Genomic DNA, 13763 nt, shown 5'->3' with positions numbered 1-13763 from the left:
ACTACCAAAAGAGATAAAAATGGAAGAAGGCGACCAGGTCAGGCGAGTGAGCTCAGTAGACGAGCCGATTCTCTCGCCGAATCAATAGAAGAAAAGCTCCTTCCTCTTATGACCAGGTCGCTTTCTTTGTAACTCGACAGGTAGCAACCAAACAAAGCACTACAAGGTTTGGTTTTTCGGGTCTCTATGACTATTGATATTCTGTTTCTTTGAATGAATTTATATGTACTTTGAATTGATATCGATTTTCAAATTCTGGGATTTAATATTCTGTATGTTCTTTGAATATTTGACATTGAAGTCCGAGCCTTTGCTGCTTTTCTGAAAGAAAATTTGTAACTAAAAACTGAAATTGAAGGTATAATCGAAATCAAATTGGAGTGATCTTGTCTTGGTTACCATTTTTGTTGTTAATAAACAGAGATTAGGAACTGATTTTTGATTCAAAACCCATTAGTAATATTTAGTTGTGAACCCTAATTTTTGGAAGCTTATCTAGCTTAGTCAATAACTATTATTATCCCTTGATATTCAATTGTTAAAAGGCCTGTCTTGTTTGCAACATAAGGATTTTGGTTAGAGAGGTTTTCTGTTTCAATTTCTTGTTTGGTATTAGGTAGAAATGTTTTGTTTTTGATAAATAGAACAAAAATGCCAAGAGGACCTTGAATTTTTATGCAGAAGAGTGAACAAGGAAAGAGACTGCGAGAACTTGTCGGAGGTGTTGGAAATGAGTTCTGAAGCTTTGCATGCTGTGAAGGTGTATCGACAGCTTATCAAAGCTGTTAAGAAGCACATTGGCAAAGAAGACTACAAGAAGCATTTTGGGGAATTCTTAATTCAAGAATTCAGGAAGAACAGCAATTTATCTGATAATTCCTCCATTCAGCAGAAAATCAAGCTTGCTCGAGATTATACTTTTCTACTTAATAGTGTGCACCATCACAAGGTAATGTTCTCCGCATTCCATTGTGGTAAAATGTTGTATGTGTTTTAACTGGAATTGAAAATTGTTGTTAGCTTAGTTATTTTCTTTTATGTGGGAGAAATAATGCGATTTAATTATGTTCTTGTTGTTACAAGTTTCGTTTCCTTGAAATAATTAAGAAACTTAGAAATGCTAATAATTGGCAACCAGTTTTAGATGTGATGTGGTTTTCTTTTTGATGGACATCTTCTAGAAATTTGCTCCATCTTTAGTTTATGGTAGGGTACCACAAATCTCTGCATCCCCTGGCAATTTGCATTCCAGATAGGACATTGATCATTAGCGATTTTGGAATTGATAAAATAAGTGATCCAAAATTAGCCTTTGGTCGGTGTCTTCTCCCTCCTCCTCCCTGATCCCTGCTCCTTTTTCTCTATATTTTTCTCATCCTTTTAGTTTGTTCTGAAGTCATCTCATGGACAGATTAATGCCTCTCTTCTTTGAGTCAAATATTTCTTTTCTTTTCTTATTGTGTTTTGGATCAAGTATTGCTACTTTTTAGCATTTGTAGGTAAGAAATTTTCTTTTTAATTTATGATTTTTTTTTTTTACTCTCTACACTTTCTTTGCATTTGGATTACAAAAAAGTAGTGAGTTGTACTTGTACTATAATTGTTAAGCATTTAGATTTATGGTAGAATTTATATTGTTTTATGGTGGAGTGAAGAAGAGAGAATAAATTATACTTTAGGGTTTGGTTTTATTTGATGTTAGAAAAAAGAAAATTTACAATTAACTCAAGGATTGTCATTTATTGAAATTTACTACAAAAATTAGCAAAATGATTGGATTGTTGAATGACTAGAAAGGTCTTGAATAGAGCAGTACGCTATAATATAGAGACTAAATAGTAATCCACTCCTAGTCCTGGAAATCATTTTATTCTAAACTTCAATTTCAAAATGGTCCTTAATTATTTTGCAGGAGCTTTTGTTCTCTTACAACATTGCTGTGGATAGATCAGATGAAATGAAAAGAATACTGGGAAAATCTGCTTCAAGTGTAGGTCTTCAACTTCCCGAGGTTTATCGGGATTGACGTGCAAGGGGTTTTGCTCTTCATCCTATTCATTTCAAGGTTTGTTCTATCCAAATGTACTCCAACAACTACAGAATCTGGAGCGATTATGCGTAACCAAGAACTGGATTGATTGGTTGTTTATTATCGCCAAAATTAGTTCAGAAACTTCATCTTTTTGAAAGGCATGTTAAATGAGTCTCTCTTAACTAGTGCTCGCAATCGCCAATGGAGATGTTTTCTTTTCTTTTTCTGAAAGATAGAACAAGTCAGATGACCAATAGGACTGCATCTTTCTATAGCTCTCTTCGCAATCCTAAGCAGGATTTGAACCAGAGATCTCGCAGAAAATAAAGTTCTAACCTTGATCATTATGGAGCTGTAGTTCTGAATGCAAGCAGTTTAATTTATCAGCAATGGTGAATTTCCCTTATATTTTGCATAATGTTGTCACAGTGGGGATGTTATATGAAATCATTTCAAAAACAGGAAGTTCCATTCTTGAGGTGGGAAAAAATCCGCAATGCTGCATGGTACTAATATTATATAACTCATTATTAAGGAGACTCAGAACAAGAAGTCCTTATTTCTGATAGTCTTATAGAAAGCAAGAATAATAATCATATCACGAATGATTGATTTTTTTTTTTTCTAAAAAATCTATTTAATCTTATTATTAGAGTAATATTGAGAAAAATATTACTACTTTTGATTATAAATCATTAAAATTTATTTTTAAATTAGATTGCACTCATTTTAAATTAACAACTTGATAAAAAATAGTCTCAAACTTCTCTTTAGAAAAAACAAAGAAAATAATATTAAAACTTTTTCACCCTTCTAATAAATGTCTTCCTCTACATCAAAAAACAAATAAATGCCTATTTCATGAAAATTGACAAGATAGTAAAGCTTACAATTACTTAACAGGCATCCAGAAAGAAAATAATTTCCATACCATCAAAATGTAAATAGAAATAAAAATCTCTAATATTATAAACAGGAACTCTCTCTTGCCTCTTGTGGATTTTTGAATCATATCCAAATCCAGTTACTATAATATTGCAAAGAAATCACACGTGTGAAAGCTCCACGTACACGTGTCACCCTAATTCTTTGTGTTTTTGCCACCTATTCTAATTATCTTGGTTAGCTTTCTCTCCTGCACTCTTCCTCTATAACAAGGCTAAATTTAAAGAGGATAAAAAAGAACAGCTTTCTTCCAAATTTAGCCGCACCAAAATAATCAAAATTTTCATCGACAGGAGGAAGAAGAAGAAAAAAAAAGAAAGAAGAAGAAAAGAGAAGAAGAAAATGGGTTCAGAGACTTTCTTAGAGGTGATATTGGCCATTCTTGTACCTCCTGTTGGTGTCTTCCTGCGATATGGCTGTGGGGTAATTATTTCTCAAACTTTAAGCTGTACCCTTCTCTTTAATCATTGTTAATGTCCTGTTTGATATTAATGAACTTCAATAAAATTTTCAATTTAACCTGATGAAAATGTTCATTTCTGGAATTCAATTTTATAAACTCAATAAAATTTTGCAAATAAAATTCAATAATTTAAATTTATTTATATCATTTTTTAATTTTATTGTAGCATTTGCTGATTTGGATAATATTGGAAATTAATCAATGCAGGTGGAGTTTTGGATAGATCTATTGCTGACCATATTGGGATATATACCAGGAATGGTATATGCAATATTTGTATTGGTTGGATAGTTTAAGGTTTAAGGTTTTTCTTTTTATTTATACATATGTATCAGGGACCTAAGTTTTGTGTTTATAAATTTCTGTTCAGTGTGATTTGTAATTAATGGAGGATTTCCTTGCTTCTTAATTTCTAACAAGCTTCAACTTTTCATTTTCTCCGAACTTTCCTCTCTTGCAAGAATTTGTCTCTTTATGAGTTGTTATTAGGAACTCAGAATCATTAAAGAAAAATGAAATCAGTACAATTGTTTAACTTACATTTATTTGGTCTACAAAATCAGAGAATCACATGATCTAATACAAATCAAGAATCCAAATATAGACAAAAAAGAATATGAATGGATGACACCAATCAAGAAATTACAAGAAAAATGAAAAAGAAAGGATTAAAAGTGACAGCCACAGCAGAGGTAGAAGAAGCAGAGAGTAGAAACAAGAACAATAGCTTCAACAACATAAAGAAACCTGAAAACCAAGTTGTCAATAATTTTCAACTGGAAGCCAATAGGTTTCCATTTGAAACTTGAGATTGAGACTTTCCAAGGCCACAATTGATCTTTCTTGATGCCTACTTTCTTGAATGACCATAATGCCTTCTTTGCCATCACAAACCAAAATCCTCTGTTTTTTCTTTCTGCCTCTGCCTCTGTCTCTCTCTCTCTCCTCTCTTGGTTTTGATGTGATGAGTTGTGAATTGTGAATGTATGTGTTGTTATATAATTATATACAGAGGGACTGTGTTGAGGGATAAAGGTTGGATTGCTTTGGTTTCTTCAACAGAAGAAAGAGAGGCTCTTTGCTGGCCCCCAAGAACCTTTATCAACTGCAAATGAAAGTATTATTATTATAGTTTAATTCTATAAATTTGTAAAATTTTCAATTTTGCTTTCAGAGGTTTAATGTACCGTTTGTCTAAAAAATATGGTTTATCTTTTATTTTTTGTTGCCTTAAAATACAGTCTATTTTTCTTTTTTCATTATAATTAATCTTAAAGTTGTCTGTTGTACCTTTATGAAATTTTATTTTATTTTTAATAACCTTCATTAATTCTTATTTATTATTTTAATATAATAATTGCTCGTGTGTTATTTAAGACAGACATAATAAAAAAGTTATAAAAATAAAATTATCTTTTTAACTATAATAATTGTATTTTTTAATTTGTGTAAAAATAAGAGTGGATTATTTTTTTAGACGAAGAGAGTATTATATAGGTTAAATCCTCTTTGATTGTATAGCATAAAAGTTTTTTCACTCTTAACAAAGTGTGTCATTTGAGAATTAAATTTATATTCTCAAGAGATTGAAGTCGCTTATCATCTCAAATAAATTGAAGTCGCTTACCATCTCAAATAATATAATCAACATATTGGTGGTAACTCATTTGATATTTTGATATACAAATTTAGCTCATTCAAATTGGAATTTTTAATCATTTTGGGATGAGTTTGAGTTCGACGGTTGTATTCCAATTGCCATCAAACGGTACAAAATGGAAGATTAATTAATAATTAATAACGATAATTAATAGTAATAAACAAAAGTGATTTCGGGGTTAGTAGTTGGACAATATTCCGATCATAGACAGTTGTGAATGTGATGATTTGGTCAAACGTTGCACAACGGCTAGTCTATAAAGAAATTCATAAGACGTTGGTTTAAGAAAAAGCTAGTCTTGTCATTATGCTATATGTTACAGTTGGCGCTTTTTTAATTTCATAAACATACGGTTCATTATGTAATTAAATATATATTCACCTTAAAATTAAAAAATATTTATACATATATTTTATATCATACTTTAAAAAATCATATACCATTAATGATTAATTTACATTTTAATAAATAATTCTTGCCAAAATTTTACTAAACAATATCATTTATAAGCTTTTTTAAAAAAAGAAAACATTATTTATCAATAAATTGCTATCAACAACCATTATCATCTATCATTTGGTATGAACAGATGAATCTAATGGACATCTGTGCATGTAAATTGATCCAAAAATATATAAATAAAATATACTAAAGGTGTGGTTTAATATTTAAAACTTAAATTTTAATATTTTTTTTATTTGTAAGTTTCTGTTAATTGACCATATATGCATATGTGAATTACAAGTTAAACTAAAATTCATTTAAAGTGTTTAATCTAAAGTTTATACTAGACATAATTAATAAGTGTTGAATATTTAAACAATTTTATAATTTTTAAATTTTAATATTTAAAATTTTCAATTTTATCATATCTTGATAATTCATCTTTTATTTTGCTAAAGGAAAAAAAAAAAAAAACTATGAACAAAAATTCTAACGCAAATGAAATTGTCTCCAAAACACTTTAAATTTAAATGCATCATCACTTAATAATACAATAGAAGCTTCAAGCATATCGAACTATGATGCCTGTTGAAATTTAAGAGAACGAATAGTATCACATGGAATTAAATTATGTATTATATAATAATGCATATTTGCATAAGTGAACATTATAGAAAAATTAGATATAAAATATACACCAAAACTGAATTAAATTACACAAATAAATATATTTTATTCATCGATATATTTGAAAAATTATTAGTTGATCTTTCTACCTCTTGTAGAAGATGTAGGGAATATGAGGTCTCAAGTTTAAGTTCTCTCTACCACAAAAGTTATCATCAATTTAGTGAATGTTGTTCAAAGGAAAGAGTTACCCCTTACTGTATAGCCCACAATATTATTCCGATCAATTGAACCTCCTATATATCAAAAAAAGCCGTGAAAATTCTATAATTAATAATTAGTTGAATATATATTTAGAAAGAAACATAAAAAGAGTACATTAAAAAAACACATTTACTATTATTTGTCAATTGTCAAAGAGCAAGCAAATTTGTAGCCTCCAAATTCAATGGCTCCAACTTTTATTTGTCATTTGTTGGTCTGATAAATTGGCATTTCTCTTGAATGAATCAACCAATATAGAAGACGTGTAATATCATGAGGCATCAGCCCAGCAATATGCCAGTCAAAATTATGAATGCAATAACTTTTGGTAATAATCGAAAAATAAAATATGCAAGAATATATTATTGCTAAACACAAGTTACCTCCACTGATTTAGTAAAAACGGAAGAAAAAAATCAAAAGGAACCAAAGGCCATGATTTGCTTCTTTTTTTTTTTTTTTTTATCAGCTAAAATTTTCTTTTATTATTAAAATTCGACAAAAATTTAACATAATCAAACATCTAAATCCAGGTCATCAGACCTTCCCAATATACTCATCCCAACTCGGAAATGCTAAGTAAAAAAATCCAATAAACTATACATCAAATCGAAGAAAATATTATATAGCTTCAACAGTAAAATCAAATCCAAATAAAAAAGGACGTTGTTGTATCTAAACCTCTCTTAGCGAAGCTATTAACAAAATGATTCCATCTCGATTCACATGATAATGAGATATTACCATATTTAGTATCACATCAAGTTTGTTGAAACATTTCCACCACTTCCAAGAACGTTTATTCGTTTAAGATATCCAACATATAACATTTTTCCTAAAAACTCCACCAATACCAGTTAGGCCTGATTTTTTCCTCTAGAGGCTCTATCGATGTTAACTCATAGAAAGTTGTTGCCAATCCAGTACGGATATGTATATAGCCGCTTAAAAGATCCAAGCCATCTACTTTTACAAACGAAAATCAGGTGAGATGATCAATCATCAAAAGAATAAAATAATAAAAGAAACTTAACCTTAAGAAGTTCAAAGCTGCGAAATTTAATAATATCAATAAGAGAATCATTGTCTTGTCTAATACCGGAGAAAATGGAGCTATCTTTCACATTCAAATTGACCAACAAGTGATAGAAAAAAAAAAAAAGGGGAACTCATGCAATGTGCAGCCCTTAAAACTTTAATAAGCCTTCCCATTTCGTATATAATTCATTCAAAGAGGATGGTAGAGCATAAAAAATATTCCACCATCGAAAAATAGATAACCAAATATTCCACCCGACTCTTTCATCATCAACAGCGTTGTCCTCTTCATCTTCACTTTCTTCTTCTACTATATATTAATTTGATTCATTCAAGATAAAATTCTTAAAAAAATGAAATACCCTAATTATGCTGATTTGTATATGTAAACTTCTTCACTATTGCTTGACAGAGATCTTATGTTGAATGTTCTTTGCAATCAAATGAAATTTTTAGTATTAGTAACAAATAATTATTGCATGAATAACTCTAATTAATACATAAAAGGAGAGGGTTTCTTTTGGAATTTATGGAAAAGAAAGTGAATTTGGTTAAATTCTTAGCTTATATACTGCAATTTCATCTTTTAATGGTTGTCGATTTTAATGGCTACAAGAGATGTGACAAAAGAAAATTGGCTAGAATATTTATATAGAGATTACTATGTGCCGATCAGATGTGATCTGGTTGGTTTTCTCATTTATGTGAAGAGTAAGAAGTCTCATGTTTAAATCCTCTTGACCCTCTAAAGAGAATCTCTTTAACTCGTCTAATGTTATTTAAAATTGAAAATCGCATAATGTATACTTTTAGTAGTTAAAAAAAAAAAAAAAAGATTTATCTCAAATTTTTTATTTTTTACATTTAAAATTTTAATTTTTAGACTCTATTTATTTTGAGAAAATAATTTATCTTTTGGACAATACTTTTTAAGAATTCAGAAAATCTTTTCAAACAATTCATTTTGTAAGTTGGTTGAAATATTGAAAATTAGTACAAATTACTAAAATTTTTAATTTACAAGACAATAAAAATATTTAGAATCACAAAAACTTTATATTTTAAATTTATTGTTAAATATAAAAAACACAAAAATAACAAAATTGTGATGGGTAGTCGATCACTAATGGTGACGGGCGTCGAATCCGCCAAAAATAATTAACTTGTTCTCCTACAAAATAAAACTTGTAAATATGGTGAGAAGGGTCGAACCCTAGGGATTAGCTTGGTCGAAAATAAACCAGAACTGAAAATAAAATTAAAAATAAATATTGAAACGGGGGAATTTAATAATCGAACTAAACGAATTAAAATTAAATCAAAGAAATAAATGCAATAAAATTAAAAATTGAACCTGAACAATTGATAGTAAATTCAGCCAAGGCATACCGCGGTTCGAAGATTTGATTCGAGTGATCATTGATTCAAGATTAATTCCTTAATTCATATTACAGACAAGTTATAGCCAAAAAGAACGTCAACCCAACCAATTCTACCGTAGGAATAGGTTGCTAAAATACGATCTAATAACAACCCCTAATTAACTAGCAATCCTAAGTACGACGAAGGATTTAACTGTTAATCGCTTTAAAATCTAATAGAACCCTGCCCAGATTAATAGAAACTACGAGCATCCATTTAAATCTGATTATATTCTTTCTTAATACAACCTAAAAAATTCTACCCAATTACGTTATATTAATTACTACTGCATCAACCTAACCAAACAATTACGGATTTGATTACGCCGAATAGCTATGGAAATTTCTACCAAACAAAATAACGGGCCCTGTTAAATCATTCAATAAAATTTCGCTAGGGGATATATTTTCCCAATAAGTCACAGAAAGAATATAAATGCAATAGAATAAAGAAATTCAATTAAGTTCAATATAATCTCACAATCGAAATCAAACTTCTACCTTGGTTTAACCTTAACTGAACAGAACGTTTAGCCACACATGGCTATAGAAGAAAACATCACCTAAAGGATTGAAAGTTCGGCAAAAATCTCTCAAAAATTCTCTCAAATTCGTCACAACCCCAGGGAGGCAAAAGATGATCCACAAAAAGACCTAATTTCGACTTAAATAGCCCCTAGAAGGTGGGGTCCACTAATACAATAAAAATATCCACTAAAAACTGTGTCTAATATCATGTGGCTGTAAAACGTGCTGGAATTAGTTGAAGAAGTCGTGACCAGCCAATAATGTCACAATCAGTCCGCTGGTCTGATTTCCTGCTTAGTCTTGCCCAAGGCTAAGAGCCTAACAGCTTGCATTTGTGTTCCAAAATTCCAACAGCTCCTTCCTTGCTCCAAAACATTTCAATTGTGCTCCTTTTTGCTTCATTCATATCAAATCCAACTTTTCCTAGCATAAAAACAATAAATCAAGTTAAACCACTCTTTTAAGCACAAAATGACACCAAATCAACACAAATATAACAATAAAAGAAAATTAGATTTGCAAGTTATCAAATGGCCATGGACTTCGATGACCGGTGTTAATTAATGACGATAAATAATGATTAATGGATTAAAAAATTTTTTAAGAGTTAAAATGGAGTTGTTAATACCTGAAAATTGTTTTTTTCTTTTAAAAAAATAATAAGCAATGTTTCTTTAAAATGTCCTAATTTTCTTTTTAACTATGAAAGCAATTTCCGTTGACTGATTTTTTTTTTTAACACACCAAACCTTAAAAACTCCTAAAAATATTTTAGAGGCAATAATTTTCTGAAAAAAAAAAAACAAAATTTTCATCATAGTTTTAAAATTAGACTGACAGATAGATTTGACTGATTTAATTGAGATCAGACTATAGTTTGGTATTGGATAATAAAAACTGAAGCCTTAAAAATAAGTGAACCGGACCCATAATTATTATCGATTCATTCAAAATCCCGATTTCTTCAAATATAGACCATTTAAAATCAAGCTACTGATTTTTTAACTTTTAAGCATCTTCATCTATAAATTTAAAGTTCTATTTTGTTAAGTAAAAGTCCAATTTCAAAGCTAAATATGAAAAATAATATTATACTTTATGGTAATTAATTTATTTTTTTAATGTTAAATTTAATCATTTTTTATTTTTTTATTTAATATAAGTTACTAATTTTTTTATTCTTTTTTATACAAGCCAAATCTAGGCCTTTTTTGTGTAATATTAAAATTATTTTTTTCTTTAATCTATATTTTCAATTGTATTTTTCATAAATATATTTTTAAATATTATATGTAAAAATTTGATTGAATTATATTGAATCTAGTTGAATCTTCCTGTTCAGTAAACCTCTATATTCACTAATTTTCAATGATTGATTCGGTTCTCATAACATTATTCTTGATATCAAAATATATAAAATAACACTTAGTTCTACAAGTATGTGAGGCTGGTTTGGAATTGATTCAAAACGAAACTGAATAGTTGAGAGAAAACAACTAACCAAAATTGACCATAACAGTAGAGTAACCGAACCATGGTTCTATTTTGCAAAATTAGTTGTCCTACAAGGTTTAGTTATCTTAGTAATTGTTATTTGTTTTACTAATGTTTCGTCAATTGTTAAAGAGATAATATTTCATAATATGCTCACTCAAAGCTAAACACTAATATGAATATTATGTCACCAATCACTATAAATAATAGAAATAGTGTTTTGACTTTGATAAAAAAAAAAAAAAACTAAACGCTATATGAGAAGTTATTGCTGAATAGAAATAATGATTGTGTTCGGTGATAACTGTTTAAGTAATTTTATTTGTCAAAACGCTAAATGTTACTTAAAAAGTTGTTCGATAACATATTGAATCAAAAATTTATATCGGGGTGGTGTAGAGATTATGGTAGTTTTTTAAAGTTAGGGTAACGTGTTGTGAAAAGATAACTCATGTATCATTTGACTTTTAGTATTTCATGAAAACGGGCTTAAACAGTTAACAGCTAAACGCTGCTAAAACAATTAACTGCTAAGAAAACGGTTAATTTTGTTGAACAGGCCTAGTGTCTTCACTTTGGTTTAAAAAAAAAAAAAAAAAAAAAAAAACGCTAAACCCTACATGAAAAGTTATTGCCGAATAGAACTCATATCTGATCATTTCAGGTTCAGAGTGGTTTCATTCAATTTCTGTGGGTAAACCAATTACGCTAGACAGAGAGAAAAAATGGGTTAGCTGCTATATAAACCGACTCCGAATTGAAAACCATTGAGTTATTTCCATTTAAAACCAACTCAGAACCTAACCGGTCGGTTGGGTAGGTTCGTTGGTACCGGTTTTGCTCACCCGAAGTATCTCCTACCAGAAGCTAGGTGCAGCAAAACTCGCAGGGGCAGATCCGTAATAACAAACAGACGCCAACACATATATAGCAGCAGAGATTAGGGCTAAGCATTTTCTCTTGAGCGCCTCTGTTTGCCTCTGCTCATCGGGTTTTCGCTTTCTTTTTCTCTGCTTCAGCCTTCTTGCCTCAAGCCAAAATGGGGTTAGATCTTTTCCACATTCTATTTTTAAAGCTTCTTTCTTGTTCTTTTGTTTTTTTTTATTTTTTATATTGGAATCAAATCAGTCTTGATTTTGTTTTATATTTGATTTTTCTTTAGCTGCTTTCGTTGGTTTTTTAATTTTCCTTGTTTGTAATTTTTTTTGTAATCTATTGATTCTACTTTGTTTGGTTGCTCAGAAAAGATTTCCAACAGAAGAAAATTGTATTTATGTTTTAGTTTCTTTTGTATTCATAGTTAACATTGTTATAATACTAATGCAGTTTTTAGATTGATACATGTTTTTAATTCGTTCAAATGGATTGTTTTGCTGCTAATTACCAAATAATTAATGAATTAATAATCCTTCCTTGTTCGAGATTCATTAATAGTTTAATTAATTAGTTAATTAAATCAGTTTTTGTTTTTTTTTATATTTGAACTGTGTTCTAGCATATTCAAATCATTGCCTGGGTTTGGGGTGCTTATTTGTACTTTGTACTATGAATAGGATCGGTTTGGCTATCGTTTTCCGCAACAAATTTGAATGCTTCAAACTAGCATACTAACTGATTGTTGAGTTATTAACACGGCTCAAACTCACTATTAATTATCATATGTAGTATGTCTTACTGCCAATTACGCATGAATTTCAGTTGTATATGCTTGTTCCTTAGTTTCTTGCATAATTCACTGTTCATATGGAATTGCATTAGTTGCATGTTTTTTGGTGAGCTTCGCGGGTGGGAAATAAAAATTGTCAAATTTGAATGCAAAAAATGCAGGAAAACACGTGGAATGGGAGCTGGTCGTAAGCTGAGGTCCCACCGCAGACGGCAGAGGTGGGCTGATAAGGCTTACAAGAAATCCCATCTTGGGAATGAATGGAAAAAGCCATTTGCTGGGTCATCCCATGCCAAAGGCATTGTTCTAGAGAAAATGTAAGATTTATTTCCTCATTTATGTATTTTTCTTTCAGTTATTGTTGCTTCATCAATGATTCATATAGAATATATACAAACTTCCTTATGCAGTGGAATTGAAGCTAAACAGCCAAACTCTGCCATTAGAAAGTGTGCTCGTGTTCAGCTGATCAAGAACGGAAAGAAAATTGCTGCCTTTGTACCCAATGACGGTTGTTTAAACTTCATTGAGGAAAACGTAAGTGTTGCATGATTTTGTAAGGGGTGGAGTTGTATACATGCAATCCCATTTGCACAAATTTTACTCACCTTATATCTTAACAACATCACTTTCCAAATTTTGATCGAGTTAAAAGGAAGCTTGTTGATCTTTCTTTGATTGTGAATGTCTCAAGAATTTATTTGGCAAATGTTTTTATTAGATTGGAGATGGTCTTGGAATGCACAATTCTTGCTAGATTGTCATTGAATTTCTCTTTTATGATAGGTCTCATTTGTGCTTGATTGGTGCAGGATGAAGTTTTAATTGCTGGATTTGGACGTAAAGGACATGCTGTAGGAGATATTCCTGGAGTTAGGTTCAAGGTGGTGAAGGTGTCTGGTGTCTCCCTTCTGGCTCTCTTTAAAGAGAAAAAGGAAAAGCCTAGGTCTTAGATTCGCTTGGAAGCATTTCCTTCATTCATTTTGTTTTCAATTTCACCTAGATTATACTGAGTCATTATGGAAAGGAGATTTTGTGAACAAGTTAGAACTTGAAAACTATTTGTCTTCAGAATTCAAAATTTTCTAATAGTAAGATGCTAATGTTTATGGATCACATGGTTTTTCGTGTTGTGTTTTTTCTTTGTTATGCTTGCTTGCGTGTTTTACTATTATAGTATT

The 13763-nt window shown here is 30.1% G+C and overlaps 4 protein-coding genes across 6 annotated transcripts; 3 read left to right on the top strand and 1 right to left on the bottom strand.

Moving 5' to 3' along the window:
* Positions 1-6: 6 nt before the first annotated feature.
* On the top strand, positions 7-2450 carry LOC149495761 (complex 1 protein, LYR family protein). Of its 3 annotated transcripts, none has more exons than XM_089722955.1 (3): positions 7-140; positions 682-949; positions 1913-2450. In XM_089722955.1, exons 2-3 carry the CDS (start codon positions 731-733, stop codon positions 2024-2026), a joined length of 333 nt encoding a protein of 110 aa, XP_089579081.1. In that variant the 5' UTR covers positions 7-140; positions 682-730; the 3' UTR covers positions 2027-2450. The 3 variants fall into 3 exon arrangements, with proteins under 3 accessions (XP_089579081.1, XP_089579080.1, XP_089579082.1); XM_089722954.1 differs by having other exon boundaries at positions 18-166; XM_089722956.1 differs by lacking the exon at positions 7-140 and adding an exon at positions 217-358.
* A 725-nt stretch (positions 2451-3175) lies between these two features.
* Positions 3176-3884, top strand: LOC149495760 (salt stress-induced hydrophobic peptide ESI3-like). The gene is made up of 2 exons (XM_089722417.1): positions 3176-3400; positions 3648-3884. Exons 1-2 carry the CDS (start codon positions 3320-3322, stop codon positions 3729-3731), a joined length of 165 nt encoding a protein of 54 aa, XP_089578543.1. The 5' UTR covers positions 3176-3319; the 3' UTR covers positions 3732-3884.
* Positions 3885-3942: 58 nt separating this feature from the next.
* On the bottom strand, positions 3943-4491 carry LOC149495759 (uncharacterized). The gene has a single exon (XM_089722418.1). It carries the CDS (start codon positions 4325-4327, stop codon positions 4109-4111), a length of 219 nt encoding a protein of 72 aa, XP_089578544.1. The 5' UTR covers positions 4328-4491; the 3' UTR covers positions 3943-4108.
* A 7310-nt stretch (positions 4492-11801) lies between these two features.
* LOC149495758 (small ribosomal subunit protein uS12-like) lies at positions 11802-13698 on the top strand. The gene is made up of 4 exons (XM_089723362.1): positions 11802-11960; positions 12744-12899; positions 12993-13119; positions 13395-13698. Exons 1-4 carry the CDS (start codon positions 11956-11958, stop codon positions 13533-13535), a joined length of 429 nt encoding a protein of 142 aa, XP_089579488.1. The 5' UTR covers positions 11802-11955; the 3' UTR covers positions 13536-13698.
* Positions 13699-13763: the final 65 nt, after the last annotated feature.

The sequence above is a fragment of the Jatropha curcas genome, chromosome 6 (genome assembly GCF_041381405.1).
Source record: "Jatropha curcas cultivar XTBG-Jc1 chromosome 6, XTBG_Jcur_1.0, whole genome shotgun sequence".
In the NCBI taxonomy this organism is placed as follows: domain Eukaryota; kingdom Viridiplantae; phylum Streptophyta; class Magnoliopsida; order Malpighiales; family Euphorbiaceae; genus Jatropha; species Jatropha curcas.
The sequence above is the reverse complement of the archived record's forward strand: the minus strand, read 5'-3'. Positions and strand labels throughout refer to the sequence as shown.

Bases quoted from the DNA above. Each gene is read 5' to 3' on its own strand.
- LOC149495761 (XM_089722955.1), top strand. From the start codon at position 731: ATGAGTTCTGAAGCTTTGCATGCTGTGAAGGTGTATCGACAGCTTATC. The intron at 950-1,912 runs GTAATGTTCTCC...ATTATTTTGCAG, and splicing joins ATAGTGTGCACCATCACAAG to GAGCTTTTGTTCTCTTACAA.
- LOC149495760 (XM_089722417.1), top strand. From the start codon at position 3,320: ATGGGTTCAGAGACTTTCTTAGAGGTGATATTGGCCATTCTTGTACCT. The intron at 3,401-3,647 runs GTAATTATTTCT...TAATCAATGCAG, and splicing joins TCCTGCGATATGGCTGTGGG to GTGGAGTTTTGGATAGATCT.
- LOC149495759 (XM_089722418.1), bottom strand. From the start codon at position 4,327: ATGGCAAAGAAGGCATTATGGTCATTCAAGAAAGTAGGCATCAAGAAA.
- LOC149495758 (XM_089723362.1), top strand. The intron at 12,900-12,992 runs GTAAGATTTATT...TTCCTTATGCAG, and splicing joins GGCATTGTTCTAGAGAAAAT to TGGAATTGAAGCTAAACAGC. The intron at 13,120-13,394 runs GTAAGTGTTGCA...TGATTGGTGCAG, and splicing joins TAAACTTCATTGAGGAAAAC to GATGAAGTTTTAATTGCTGG.